This window comes from Dysidea avara, chromosome 5 (assembly GCF_963678975.1).
Source record: "Dysidea avara chromosome 5, odDysAvar1.4, whole genome shotgun sequence".
In the NCBI taxonomy this organism is placed as follows: Eukaryota; Metazoa; Porifera; class Demospongiae; order Dictyoceratida; family Dysideidae; genus Dysidea; species Dysidea avara.
The window spans coordinates 11709466-11724580 of NC_089276.1; the positions used below are offsets into that span (position 1 = coordinate 11709466).

General features: G+C 36.5%; 2 protein-coding genes across 2 annotated transcripts in view; one reads left to right on the plus strand and one right to left on the minus strand.

Moving 5' to 3' along the window:
* LOC136254997 (adhesion G-protein coupled receptor V1-like) overlaps positions 1-13858 on the plus strand; it is a 128874-nt gene extending 115016 nt beyond the window's left edge. The window contains exons 26-32 of the mRNA XM_066047718.1: positions 3282-3458; positions 3787-3936; positions 3990-4193; positions 4457-4594; positions 4639-4851; positions 7076-7207; positions 13533-13858. Coding sequence (XP_065903790.1) covers positions 3282-3458; positions 3787-3936; positions 3990-4193; positions 4457-4594; positions 4639-4851; positions 7076-7207; positions 13533-13654 — 1136 coding nt within the window. The 3' untranslated portion in view covers positions 13655-13858. The remainder of the gene's footprint in view (positions 1-3281; positions 3459-3786; positions 3937-3989; positions 4194-4456; positions 4595-4638; positions 4852-7075; positions 7208-13532) is intronic.
* Positions 13859-14703: 845 nt separating this feature from the next.
* The window catches only part of LOC136255759 (membrane cofactor protein-like), a 55039-nt gene continuing 54627 nt past the window's right edge, over positions 14704-15115 (minus strand). Inside the window, exon 4 of the mRNA XM_066048638.1 lies at positions 14704-14972. Within this exon, the coding sequence (XP_065904710.1) occupies positions 14797-14972 (176 nt within the window). The 3' untranslated portion in view covers positions 14704-14796. The remainder of the gene's footprint in view (positions 14973-15115) is intronic.

Here is a 15115-nt window from a genome sequence, read left to right on the forward strand (position 1 = left end):
CTATACATTGACTGATTTATTAATCCATGATGAACATTGTAAGCCAAATTGCAACATTGTAGACTAATGCAAACAGAAGTTATGGCTGCGAATTTAAGCGCCTGTAGTTTATTTTCAGTATAGTTGCTGTAAAAATCGATTATCTTGTTCTTCCTACTGTCTAGCTTTATAATTCCAAAATTACTTACCACAGAAGGCTGAAATTGTGGTGATCCATTCCTTGGATACTGCAGATAATACTGAGAAAACAAAAAAAATCAGAAGTTGTGTGAACAAGTCGAGTTTTTGCTGAGACAGTCACGTAATTCAGTCATGGGTATCGACTGAAATATGAGTCATATATGGCCTGATTAAAAATTTTATGGCAAAACGAACAGAACTTGTTGCAAGTTAATAGGAGCAACCACCATCAAGTTGTAGATTGGTATGTAAAGAGTTTGCATGTTTCCTTGCCAAAAAGCTTTTACATGGCTAGTTTTGGTCACAGTGTTTAGCATTAGGAAAAACTCCTTGGTATCATTTTAATACTTGTTGCATCACAAGTAGAATGACATAAATAGTGTAGCCATAGGATGGATGCTTCGAAAATTACAGTGTTTTGTGCAAGGCACACATATTTGGGCCAGTTTTCTGGCCTATGCGGGTTTAAGGGTTAAATTTCTAATTAATTTTTTCTTGTACAGTGGAACCTGTCTATAATGGTCACCTTGGGACCAAATATATCTGGCCTTTATATACAGGTGGCTGTTATAGAGAAAACCTGTATAAGGTGGTCTGCAGCATTTTAGTGGCTATGACCGTTATAAATGAGTAATTATTATTAAGAGGCTCACGCCAACCACAATACAGTAATAATTTTACTAGTCTTTATACAGAAAGGGCAAGGTGAGCTTATTATGAATGTTGGTTATAGCTATTGAATACGTTTAAGCAATGGAGCCTGATAGTTTGCATAGCATTCATTGAAAGGCAGGAAGTGTGATAATGGCGCATTAATTGAAATGGTGCCGTGGTGTCAGACTATTGGCTTAACAAGCCACCATAAAAGGAAGCGACCGCTATAGAAGGATGAAGTTATGTATACAGTGATTCATAGGCGAATTCTTGGTTGGCCATTATACGCATTAGACAGGTGACTGCTTAATGCAGACCACAATACATACATTTGTATGGGAAAATATTTGGGACCTCGTGACCGTGGCCGTTATGCAAAGGTGACTACTTAATCCAGGTGACCGTAACACAAGTTCCACTGTACTTGTTTGTTTACTTTTTTGTAACGTTATTATGACGGTGAACCCGTGCATACAACATTAGAAGAAAGAATGGTTACAGGCTTATTGTTGTCATCTAAACACTTACCCCAACTATCAATTACCAAAATAGCAAAGTGGTTATGCTTCATTTTCATCTATGTTCAGCCCATTACACAGCATTACAAGTGAAGAACATTACAAGAAGGACCTCTGCAACCAATGCAGTCACAAAGGAGGACAGTAAGTCCATGAAGCATGCATTGTATGTACTGCGGTATGCCAAAAGGCACCTGTCGGGCTGAAGCGATGTCAAATAGTGAAAAAGAATCAAGCAGCTAGTATTGAGTTACACTTGTCAGTCAGTCAGGCAGTTAGTCAGGCAGGTAGTAGAAAATTCCACTGAATGTAATTTTTTTTTAATTGTAGCAACCCATTGGAAACATTTCAGGTCATACTGAAGGCACTTTTATACCTTAACCAATGCTGCCAAGGTGCCATGAAGGTATTGTGAGGCTGGCAAGAAAAGCTCAAACCTTCATGTTTCCTACTATATACAGTACTATCATGACCGGGCCTACAAAAACAGCGCATGTGGGCAGGGCCACCCACAGTGGGGAGCAACTGGGGCATTTTACCCTTGGACCCAGCCTGAAAGGGGTCCTTGAATACTTGTTTAAAAGATCGATATACTCTAATAGAGCAGTCAAGATCTAGATACTCTAATAGAGCAGTCACAGTATTCTTCAGAGGAGCAGTGTAGCAAGCTTATAAATAAGGAGATATAGTTGGTGAGGGGCAGCTATTGTCATTGTCAGCACGTAATAACTTTTTTTTTTTGGTCTTTGACTTACAGCTAGGCTGAAGTTGTGATTCAGAGTGGAACCCTCATTGACCCTGGGGCCCCACTTTAACTCTTTGCCCTGGGCCCCTTAATTTCTTTGGGCGGCCCTGCATGTGGACACATAAAATTTGCATATATACTTTGTCTTTGAAAGATATATGCTGGGAAAACTGGTCTTATAAGTATTGGGAAATGCCGGTTTTAAGTATTTAGTGCATTGTAGTTCGCCAAGTTACATGTACCAATTTTTACACCAATTCCTTACCTTCCAGAGCATCCACTCTGTAAGTAGCCAACAGCTCAGTTTTCCGTATAGTTTTTAATTTGATGTTGACTGTATCAGGCTAGCTCAAAAAAGGGGTGGTGGAAGGGAGGGCAAGAGGTTGTTTACAAAATGAAAGAGGAATGCATATACGTAGGGATGATTTAGGCCAACTTATGGGCCATTCAGGTCAAACTGGCTAAAATGAAAGGAAATTTACTTCACAGGTCTTTATTCGACACCACAGAGTTGTACAGCCACACAGCCATCCCCAGGCTGGCCAGAGCTCCATTAAGCCCCAGACCGCTTGCACGGATCACCACTGTGCTTGAGAAAAGCAGCCAGTAAAAGCAGACTGCTCATGTCTAGCTGATTTTGATTGTGAAATTTGATAATTTTATTCATGTAGCTTTTTGTGTTTTTGGAGAAAAACCAAATCTACTGTCATAACTGATAAGACAGGTTTTCCCAGGTCCAGTTACATAATGATATTCTTGTGATAAACTACAGGTAGATACTCACAGTAAAGGAAAAAATAAGTCTGAAATTCAGTTTTCATATAGGTATACAATTGGCTCATGTACTTTCATACATACGTATATATATACTTGCATATACCAGTAGCCAAATTAAACAGGTTTGATGAGTTTCACTACTGAACACAAGCAAAAATAAGCTTTTGAGTGGTAGGGATACCACAATTAATTATGTCGAATCAACATGGCGAAAATGATGGTTTTATTGTGTAGTATCATATTAGTAAGAGAACTGTAAAGAAAAAGTGACTCTCAGAACCAGCATCTTGTACATTTTGAGGAATGCTGCGGCTTAAAAGGTAGTTACTTACTAGAGGTGTTAATTTGATTTTTCCTGATGTGTAATTTGGATCGATTTTGTAAAATTTAGTGTGATATTCTTTTAGTTTTGGTTGAATGTCCCAACTTACCAAAGCCGGACAATGGACAAGTGCACTTCACTACCACTTATGGAGGAAGTATTGCCACTTACAGCTGTGATGAAAGATATGTATTGTATCGATCAGAAAACAGAACTTGCCAATCTAATGGATCATGGTCTGGACCTGCACCAGAGTGTATCAGTAAGTTGTGATGTGCATCAATTAAGTCTTTAGTTTGTGACTGAATTGAACAAAACCAGATTTCCATAAGCAATGTGTGATTGAATATTTTAAAGCATAGGTGATAGACACACCCTTACATATGTACGTAGTTCTTACACCAGACACCTGTTGATTAAGCTGTTAACTTTTTATCAAAACAAATCTACAACATTTATACTTTATTTAGTAATAGGTTTGTGGGCATGCATGATTCTGAATTTAAACCACATTAATGTGTATAATAGTGTGTACATGTATAAGCCAGATGTTCTTGTAATCATTCACATGCTGTATATATTATAAATAGTGCTAAATATATCACTGGAAGTGCAAGTTGATGCACACATTACTGAAAACAGTGGTCCTGTTAATATTTCACTATCACTTGATCAACCAAGTGTTGTTCCCATCACTGTTGTTGCTACTCCACAAGTGAGGTCACCACCAAGTGCTACAGGTACAATAACTGATCAATAATACTATGATGATATTATGGTACTTGTTGTGTAGTGGATGATTTTAATAAAAGTACAGTAACAGTTGTGATCAATCCTGGAGAAATCAGTGCTGTCGTGTTCATTGAAATATTTGATGATAACCTATTAGAGATACTGGAGTTTTTTGAAGTACACTATGAAATTAAAGAACCAAGCAACGCTGAAGTCATATTCGAACCATTTGGATTTACACTTGTAGACATTGTTAGTGATGATGGTTAGTTTGGGGTATTACAAACCACCATTTTGTGTGGACAATTGTACATTAAGTCTTGAGCAGCTGTTGAGATAATTTAATTGTTAATAAAATCTCAGAAACAACCATTTTAATGCTGGTAATAATTCTTTATGGGGCATGCTCCTAGTGACTACTCCTATATTCATCAGCTCGTAACTTTCCTACCAGCTTTCAAACTGGTTTCACGGTGATAAAAAATAGTTTTCACTCATAGAATATTATGCATGTTTTTATTGTGATAGTGCTTGCTGTGAGTTTCATTGAGAGTGTGTACAATATCAGCGAAGGAGCAGGATCAATTAGAATTGGACTTCAGCTAAGCAGAAGAATTCAGCAAACAATTCCTCTTCAAGTTACTTCAGTTGGAAATAGTGCTGAAGGTGTGTGATATCTTTAACTGTGTTGTGAGTATTTGATGTTATAGGAGATGGCATAGATTTTGACTCAAGCCTGAAGACTGTTACATTTCTACCTGGAGAGACCACAACATTTATTAGTATTCCAATCACTGATGATACAATAGCAGAGTATTCAGAAAATTTCACACTATCACTGTCAATATCAAGAGCATATGCTGCAAGAGGTTTAATGGAAGGTGATCTGTTTTCAGCTACTGTGATCATCACTGATAATGATGGTATAATGATCTATGTAATTCTGTGATATCTGCAATTAAGTATAAGTGAGTAGTGGTCACTACAATTCTGGTAGTTATTTTTGATAGCCAGGGTTTTATGGACTATTTTCCAATGATGGCAAAACTAACTCCTGATTCATGTTGAGTTAGTTAGGCATTAATTAAACTGGCAGCATCTCAAATGTACAATTATTGACAAAAACAAAGAATTGGAATCCTAACATTGAGAGCCAGCACTGTATCAGTACACATGTCTCTATATGTGACCAGGCCTGCAAAAATAGGGCATGTGTGCACATAAAGTTTTGTCAGTCATAAGGTTTTATGCCATTAAGCTATGATCATGTATTTTTCAGCTATTCATAATACACAAGTTGTAGGATGCACACATTCAATTTTAGTACTGAAATATGACCTGTTGCATGATGGAGTGCATGTACTGTAGTTTGTACCCACATGCTCTATTTTTGCAGGCCCAGTCACATACGTATATCAATGCAGTAAATTGAGTTACAGAAATTTTAGAAGTGACTGTAAGGGGTAGTGAGATACAACAAAATAATTTTATATTCAATAGTTATGCTGTATAACACTATGTTCCATGACTACATAGATCTCTATGCATTCTGTCAATTGTTGTGAGTAACTTATAATGTAAGGTGCCCCCTACAACTGCCGACACCCTGTTACATGTATTAGCAGTATATTATTATTGAGTAACAGTTGAATGATTGCAAGTTCAGTTTAATTCTACTGCTCTCAGGAGTCTTCTCAAAGACTGTCTGTCATGTGATACTCAGATCCAGATATTCTCAGATGCAGATGTTTGGACTCCACGTAATAATAAAATCACAATTATTATTATTATTATTATTATTATATAAGTTCCATATTGCATGTGGCAGCTCATTAGTGAGAGTTTGAAATATGTGTTATTAAAATATATGCACAAGCAGATTCTCAGCTGTCTTTAACAATGTTGTTGGGGAAAAGTAGACATGCACTAGTACATAACCAGTAGTCATATGTACTAGTTGTTGTACACTCACCGGTATAGTGCTGGTGGTATACTAGTATTTATGAATAGTAGCTGATTACCATAATATTAACATGATACCACTTACTCAATGCCTTATACCAGAATTATTGTACTGCCAAGTACCACTCACCAGCCTCAGGAGATTTCTGTTTTGTCCCACAAGTCTTTGAAAAAGGTACACAGTTGGAATTTCATCCAAGCTTTGAAAAAGCAGGTGTCATATTAAACATTACATGTGTATCAATACAATAGAACTGGAAATTTGTTCACTGTATTTTGTGTGTAAGAAGTGTTATTATTTTTTCCAACGAACATGTTCACCATGAATCAATGAATCCACCAATGTATAGTACTTTATACCTACGGGAAAACGAAGATGGCAATACGAAGAAAGAGATGGTAAATGGTAAACTTTATTTCTACCACTTTGTAAATAGGCTTGCTGAAAACCTTTAAAAGATCAATATACTCTAATAGAACGCTCAAATACTCTAATAGAGCAGTCAGATCATGACTAGCTACAGAAACTAAATGAGAATTAGTTTGGAATAAAAGGCTAGACACAAGAATAAAAAAAGAATAATAGGTGAAAATTTTGGGAAATTCTGGAAAGAATAATAGGTAATATTTTGAGCATAATAGGCTCAAGCTTATTTGTGAACAAGTACCATAAACTGATGACATATGTAAAATGATACTCAAAGTCAATAGCATAGTAACTTGTGCATGTGATTGTTGCATGTCATTTTTTTTGCTATGCTCCACCTGTATTAATTATAGTGAATTGTTTTTTTAAAAGTGCGCATTGCTATGTAATACAAATTATATTATTTGCCACAATCACTTGAAAATCCTGCAATGTATATAATGCAAATGAGTGATATTAGCAAAATTTTATGAATATTACGGGTTTTACTAAGCTGGTAGCATGTTATATTGGTTTTGGAGAAAAATATCAGGTCCTACAAAGAAGTCTCCAAGTCACTACTGATACTGTAACAATATGTATAGGTATTCAGAACACCCCTAATGGTAGCTAAAAGTTCTTGTTCAATATTCAATGCATACATCTTGGCTTAGTATTCAAGATACAGCACTGCAATGTTGAGACCCCAGCACCACGATTCCTTTATATCACTACACATAGCATTATGATTCTATCATTGGTATATTTTTGCACATTAGCTTGCTCAATTGGTTCACTTGAAGCAGCTGTTGAAGTAACCGGAAATACGGCAACCATCACATTTTCACCTGATCCACCTCATCCAAGGACAATACTGATGTGCAAATTGGATAGGAGGTCCTTCAGGCGTTGTAAGTCAGTAGTCACTAATATTATACAACAACAAAATCAGTATACATGTATAGTATGATGCTACAAGCCCCTATACTTAATGAATATTGGATCTATTTGTACATTGAAATCTCTTTATTTGATTGCCACAAACTTTATAGTAATAATTCATAACTCAGGAATAATTTAGTGAATAACACAGAAAATAGAACTTCCATACATAATGTATAGCTTTATAATACAAGTGATAGAATGTACATATTTTATTCCAGTACTGAGATACTGTATGACCAGTTGTTGATGGGGTGTAGTTTATGCCCACTTTTCAATAACCTGGTCACAAACAGACAAACCCAACACTTGCCCAATTTGTTTTATTATCGACTGTGAATTAAAGGTGTGGACTATAGTATTCACAACCTTATTCATACGCTATACACAGTTCCTCCACAAATATGCGATTGTGGGTTTTACTTGTTGTAGTGGTACCCTTTATAGCCCTCTTATTGGTAGCATGGCAAAAACAAAGCAAGAAAGGCCACACACTCTAATAAAGCAATCACCCTAATACAACAGTCATGTGCGATATTCTAGTAACACGTGTATGTCACAATTTAGCTAGTCAGCATAACAAAAAACTAAACAAACTTAAGTACTGTAGGATCTAAGTGATAAAAAATATAGAGGAACAAAAAAATAAGAATTATGCCATATTATAGCATAGCTCTGTGGGAAAATCCCTTCTTTGGCATTGAACAAAATAATTGTTATGACATGCCAATGTAGGGATTTTCTCATATAATATCATTCATATCTCTTGCTCCACTTACTTGGATCATATCCCTATACTTCATTTTTAAATTAATAATTTTTAAATACACTAGTAATTATGAGAATTCTTATTTATTATATAGCTATTCAACCGCATGTTAAATAGTCATAAGTTAGTGGCAATTAGTGATTATTGTGTAGCTACTTTTGTGTAGCTAATAGTTGTTTATGCATTATATATAAAATCTAATCAAAAATAGCCAAGCTGTAAAAAAGGGTGCGACCTCCAAAAAAGCCAGAGGGAAAGATGTGAAATCCAAGGTGGCAGCCAGGAAATGGCTGTGATGGTAGGGTAATGGGAAAAAATTAATAATGACAATTCAGGTCCTCCAAATTTCACTATGATTCGACACCGAATTCACCTGAATTGTAGTTATTAATTTTTTTGCCATTAACCTATAGGGACCCGCTGATTATGCTAGCATAATAATGAGCATAATAGGTGCCTGAAAGCATTGAGCATAATGCTAGCATAATAGGTAGAAAACTTGTGCAATGCTATAAATTCTTGCTTATCAAAATACATATCCGACAAAAAGATCGATATACTCTAATAGAACAGTCAGTAACTCTAATAAAAATTATCAGGTAGCTGACTGTTCTATTAGAGTATATCGATCTTTTCTGTGACATGCATTTTGATAAGCAAGGATTTACAGTCTGTGCTTCAACCACTTACTGCTTTTCCATAAAATGCAAAGTTATTAGAAAAACATGGGAACTGAGGTAAAAATATTGAGCATAATTTGAGCATAGTAGGTAAATATTGAGCATTAATTTAAGCATAATAGGTAAATTTTTGAGCAGTGCAGCATAGCATAATAGGTAAAATAATGAGCATAATTGGTGGGTCCCTATTAACCTACCATCACAGCCATTTCTTGGCCGCCACCTTGGATAGTACATCTTTTTCACTCTGGATTTTTGGGAGGTTGCACCCTTTTTTACAGCTTGGCTGTTTTTTTTTTGATTAGATATCAATTCTTTTTGCAATTTCATATCTAAAGCCAGCCTATGGCCAGCTTTGGGTATTTCTTTTAACTTGTCTTTTTTTCTTTACTACAGGAATGAAGATTATGAGGGAGACGATTAATTTTGTTTAGCTACATGTACATGTACATTTAACAATATTATTACAATCGTGTTGATTAATCAAAATATCTAATTAGCTCACTAGGGACCCGTCTATTATGCTCAAAATTTTACCTATTATGCTGAAATTATGCTCAAGCTTTATGCCTCATCTTCCATGTTTTGCTAATAAATTTGCAGTTATGGGCACGTAATATGTGGCTGAAGCACATCCTTGCTCTTCAAAATGCATGACAGAAAATATCAATATGCTCTAATAGAACAGTCAGCTGCCTACTTGTTCTATTAGAGTTATTGACTGTTCTATTAGAGTATATCAATTTTTCTGTGATATGTGTTTTGACCATCAAGGATTTGTAGTATGGCACAAATATTCTTCCTATTATGCTAGCATTAGGCTCAATGCTTTCAGGCACCTATTATGCTCATAATTATTCATAATCAGCAGGTCTCTACACAGGGAGCTCACTATATTTAAAGCTATACAGGTTAGTTGTTTGCAGCTGAATACTTTATAGGGAAATGTATATGTAGCTGAAATTTCTACAGGGAGACTCGTAACATAGCTGTACTCTTAGACTATTATGGTGAATGGTTTATAGTTGAACTCTCCACAGAGTGACTCGTAACCTAACTAAACTCTCTACAGAAAGAATTGCAACATAGCTGAACTTTCTACAGGGTAGTTTTCTTGTAGGTGAACTCTCTACAGGGTCACTTGTGGTGTAACTAAACTCTCTACAGGGTCACTTGTGGTGCAACTGAACTCTCTACAGGGTCACTTGTGGTGTAACTGAACTCTCTACAGGGTCACTTGTGGCGCAACTGAACTCTCTACAGGGTCACTTGCTTCTACCTGATCTCTCCTACAGAGTTTATTTCTACCTGATCTCTCTATAGGATGACTTGTTTCTAGCTGAACTCTTTACAGAGAGTGATTAGAATTGTAGTTGAATTCACTACAGGGTGGCTTGTTTCTAGCTGATCTGTGTACAGGGTGAACTGATCTCTTTATGGGGTGATTTATTTCAAGCTGATCTTTCTACAGTATGATTTGAAATGTAACTGATCTCTCTACAGGGTGACTTCTTTCTAGCTGAACTCTCTACAGGGTGACATGTTTCCACCTGATCTCTCTACAGGGTGATTTGTTTTGAGCTGATCTCTCTAAAGGGTTACTTGTTTCTAGCTGATCTCTCTACAGGGTGACTTGAAATGTAGTTGAACTCTTTACAGGCTAACTGATCTTTCTAAAGGTTTGTTTCTAACTGATCTCTCTACTGAGAAATTTGTTTGTAGCTGAACTCTCCACCCACACCACCCACAATGTAGCTGAATTGTCTAAAGGGTGACTTGTTTCCAGCTGAACTCTTGTTTCTAGCTGAACTCTCTACAGGGTGACTTGAAATGTAGTTGAAGTCTCTACAGGGTGACTTGTTTCCAGCTGAACTCTCTACAGGGTGATTTAATTTGTTTCTAGCTGATCTCTCTACACAATAACTTGTTTCTAGCTGACCTTTCTACAGGGTAACTTGTTTCTAGCTGACCTTTCTACAGGGCGACTTGTTTTTAGCTGAACTCTCTACATGGTGACTTGAAATGTAGTTGACTCTTGGAGGGCGTGTCCCAGAGCTCGGATTGAGGGTATATGGGAGTATACGAAGTATACCTTGTTATTATTTTCCAGAAATAGTATACCTTGTTAGCTGCTTGGAAAGTTACAGCAGTTTAATGAGTGAAACAGATTTTTCTGCAGTTATAATGTCACAGGTGAAAAAGTGAGAGCTATCTCAAATTATCCCAACAGTGAGAATACAGGGCCAGATCGATTTACTCTAATAGATACATTCTAATAGAACTCAAATATATAGTACATGTGTACTCTACTGTTATAGAACAGTAATAATTTTCAAGATAATCTGTTGTCATATTATCTACAGCATCCAACACCTAGAAATGAGACTGCTATTTGTGGCCAAAATACTGAGTTTGGGCTTAGGAATATAATAATCTTTGCTTTGGGCTTGTAAGATACTGAGACAAACGCCATACATACATATTTAATACTGCAAACCGATGACTTAAAACTCTGATGGTTAAATTATAACGCTTCAAGTGTTAGCTAACTTACCCCCCAGTCTTCATACTGAGAAATTAGTATACCTTCATGTTTTTTACAATTCGAGCACTGAGTGTCCACAGCAAAAATTGTTTCATTTCGTAAAGGCAGCACGAAGCTATGAATGCATGAAAATCGCTTCCTGTCAATATACTCACGGTGTTACGTGCCGCCTTCTTGGGCCGCATGATACTACCATGTGTCTTGATATAGTCAGGAGCTTATACTAGAGCATTATACTAGTGGTTTCAACATTAATTTTGACTAATTACTTAAACCTCAAGTCCATATAGAGTATTCATCCTATATTCACTGCTGCTTGGTGGTTTATTGCATCATCACCTTCAAGCTGTTTATGATACTGGTTTTCAAAGGAAGCCATGATGAGTCTCAGTACTTGTGTGCTATATGTAAACTAAAAGAGCTTGAACAACTCATACAATATTGTAACAATGAACTAAGTAACCATTTTGTAAACACTCTGTGCTGTAGAGGACCAGAAACAGAACTTTGTTGAAATCATTCTTTTAACTACCCTACCAGTATTACTGACACTCTATGGCTGCACATTAATTGCTAGCACCTGTTAACAACCAGGCACAGCCCAGGCAATTACTGCTCTCTCTATAAGGACATGTGGTTGCAAAGGCATTTCACAAAAGATAGAACATAGCTATATCCTGACTTTCCTGAGTGTCAAACTCCTTTGCACCTTGAGGCACTTATGAGCTCCTGATATAGTAGAGTGGCTAAGCAAAACAATTGTTCACTTTTTGATGAAAGCACCAAACTTGCATTGGTAAAATATTTGCTTGATTCATATTATTTTTGGTTCCATTAAAATTACTAATCATATCACGCTCAAAGAACCTGACAAATAAAATGTATTGGCGGAGCCATAAAAGTGCTCAATAGTAAATATGTGACCGGATTTCATATAACCAGGCTTCCACACACACAAAATCAAACTTACATTTTTACCAGAAATGGATTGTTGGTCTAATACACTATCATATTCCACTCTGTATTTCCTTCAGGACTGGCAAGTCTGGTTTCTGCAGCAGCTTTCTTCCAACTCAGTCAAAGTCACGAGTGGAAGATTGGCACCATTAAATGGCCATGGCTTTGTTGTGATGGTGTGTAGTTAGCTGGGACTTCACAGAGAGCTCGCCAGTAGTATTCTCAATCAATTTGGAGTGATTTGAGGGCCATGGAGGGCCCAAACTTGGCCTCTGGATTCCATTCGTCTTCTTGCTCCATTTTATACTCCTATATTAAGCCCACCCACAACCCCTATTACTACCACCTGTGATATTATTACCTGCTCAAAAAAAGCTTCCCAAAACAGGACATATTTTGGGTATCAGAAACTTATACACCCACACAGTGATAGCTAGTAAATAACGGATGAATAATTGGTGCAAATTTTGTTTGCACAGCTGTAGGCACTGGGAAGTTACTACACAATGATTACTTAAAATTGCCATATCTCCTAACGAAGCTTTGTGCGTCAAAGCCGGGTTTTGTCAAATCCAGTCACATGTGCTGAAACTTCAACACAAGCAAGGGATGGTCATACCCAAAAGTTCATAAAGGGAGGCGGGTCATTAGCTTGCAATGTTAAGAAACATGGAGGGTCAAGGTATACAAAGCCATAGATGTGCAATACATTATTTTTATTGGATTGAGTCTGTATTTTTGTTACACTGAAATATTGGCTCCATTAGAAGTGTTTAAAAGTTTATTTTGCCACATTTTGAAAGATTTTCTGATTGCACCTGTAAATTAATCGGATGGCTGCAGGTTCGAGGCTGCCCAGGTCCAGTCATGGATTTTTTCTCCTTTCTCTACCTTTTACTTTAGACAGGCTGTAGGACCAGGTGTCCTACAAACCTTCAGCACTTGTGCTGTAAAGCCTTAATAAATAAAAATTTGAAATACATTCTTGCTATTTAAGTAAAAACAAAGATTTTGAGTGTACTTGTATGATTTCCTGATCAGCTAGAAATGGGCTTATAACCTAGTTTAAAATTTTTCAAACATTCCCTAAGGCAATGACTTTTACGTGGCACCGTATCTCAAATGATTTAGTATACCTTACCCAACTTCCACAAAAAAATGGTGGTTTTATCACAAACTGAACAATTTCGAATTCATCAAAATTTGCTTAGCCGCTCTACTAAATAGTGCATGCATTTATACCCCGGGAGCTCATAAGTGCTAGAGGACACCAGAAGCTCTGGGCACCTTTATATATACACTGCATGTTCACTCTATGATAACACAGTTGATGTTTCATTTAGGTACTAGTCCATTGACTTACAATAACTTGATGGAAGGATCTCATCGTGTAATTATAAGAGGTAGATGTCCTGAAGAGACAAGCAGGCGAAGAAGGAGGTTGGATTTTACAGTCACCAATTAGCCCTCTTTCTAGATCAATGCAACTGGATATGGAATCTTAGAATACATGTAGGAATATGTTTTGAATGTGTTTCATTTTCATGCACACATTTACTAAACACAAACTATTAGGAATGTTACATGCACAATTGGCTATTTTTTACAATATAGACTGAGTTTGTAGTAGCAACATTATTGGTATTTGATGATGTGCTTAAGTGCCCAATGCTGTAAAGTTCTAAAACAATAATAAAATTTATAGGGATTCACGAATTATACTTTAGTGCAACATAAAGATGTGAGAAGCAACTTTTTTAGGAAGAGAAGCAAGCCAAAAATGAACTAGAATTGAGATACTCTAATAGAGCAGTCATAAAACACTTTGGCGACTGTATTATTAGGAAATGTAATTGCTCTATTAGAGTTCCTTGATCTTAGTATATATGGTACCAAGCACTGCAACCCACACTTGCACACACATGTGTAAGCACATTTACACTCACTGACACATACTTTACACAATCCCCCAGTGTGCACCGACGTATTCTGTCACATATACTTGGTGTACAGTGGACTGACTTGTTTGTTTGGTTCATTACTGCATTACATACAGGTGTATTTCTTGATCTTTTTCAACAGAACTGTCTACCCCAGATTTTCCTAATGCAAAAGCTTTATAATCACCTCATAATTATAATACTAGCATAATCCCTGATTCCCACACATACCTATTGTGCCCAAAATTATACAGGCGTAATCATCACATCCCTAATTTTCACTTCTTTTTGTGCCAATTTGTAATCCTGTGTCCAAGTTTCAAGGAACTGTGAGCCTGTGAGACACTTTGAAATTTGTATGGGAACCAATGAGTGGTTTAGAAAGTAATAGTACTCAAAACATTCCCAATCCATGCCTTTATTGCCCAACTGCAACTTCAATGTCATCATCACAAGTATTTTTCATGTATCACTTCACACATATACTATACCATTACAAGTTGTAATAAGTAAATCATAATACTAGCAATGAAAAATAACAGGATATGTCAATAGAACTAAATCTAATGCTACACACTAACTGGTCTGTAGTAGGTAGCTACAGTAGACATACACAAACTCACTAAATGTTTTATATTACAACTAATAACACACATCTTAGATATGATCAAGGAACTGTAAATATCACACAAGTTGGTGGTCGACTGCTCCATTGTCCAGAAATGCACTGTACACTTGCTCCACCCAAAAGGATGTAACCAGGATTGCAGGTATATACCGCTGATGTTCCAACCACATTCACCATTCCATTCCTAGGATTCCGTAGTGCAGGACATACTACTCCTGTATATAAAATTGTGGGTAGATATATAAACAATGACAGTAATCATTGTATATAGCCATGAAAATATAATACACACATACATGCATATAAAAAATGGTGTAATATTACATAAACCTATTCCACTTGTATCATTGCAACCCAA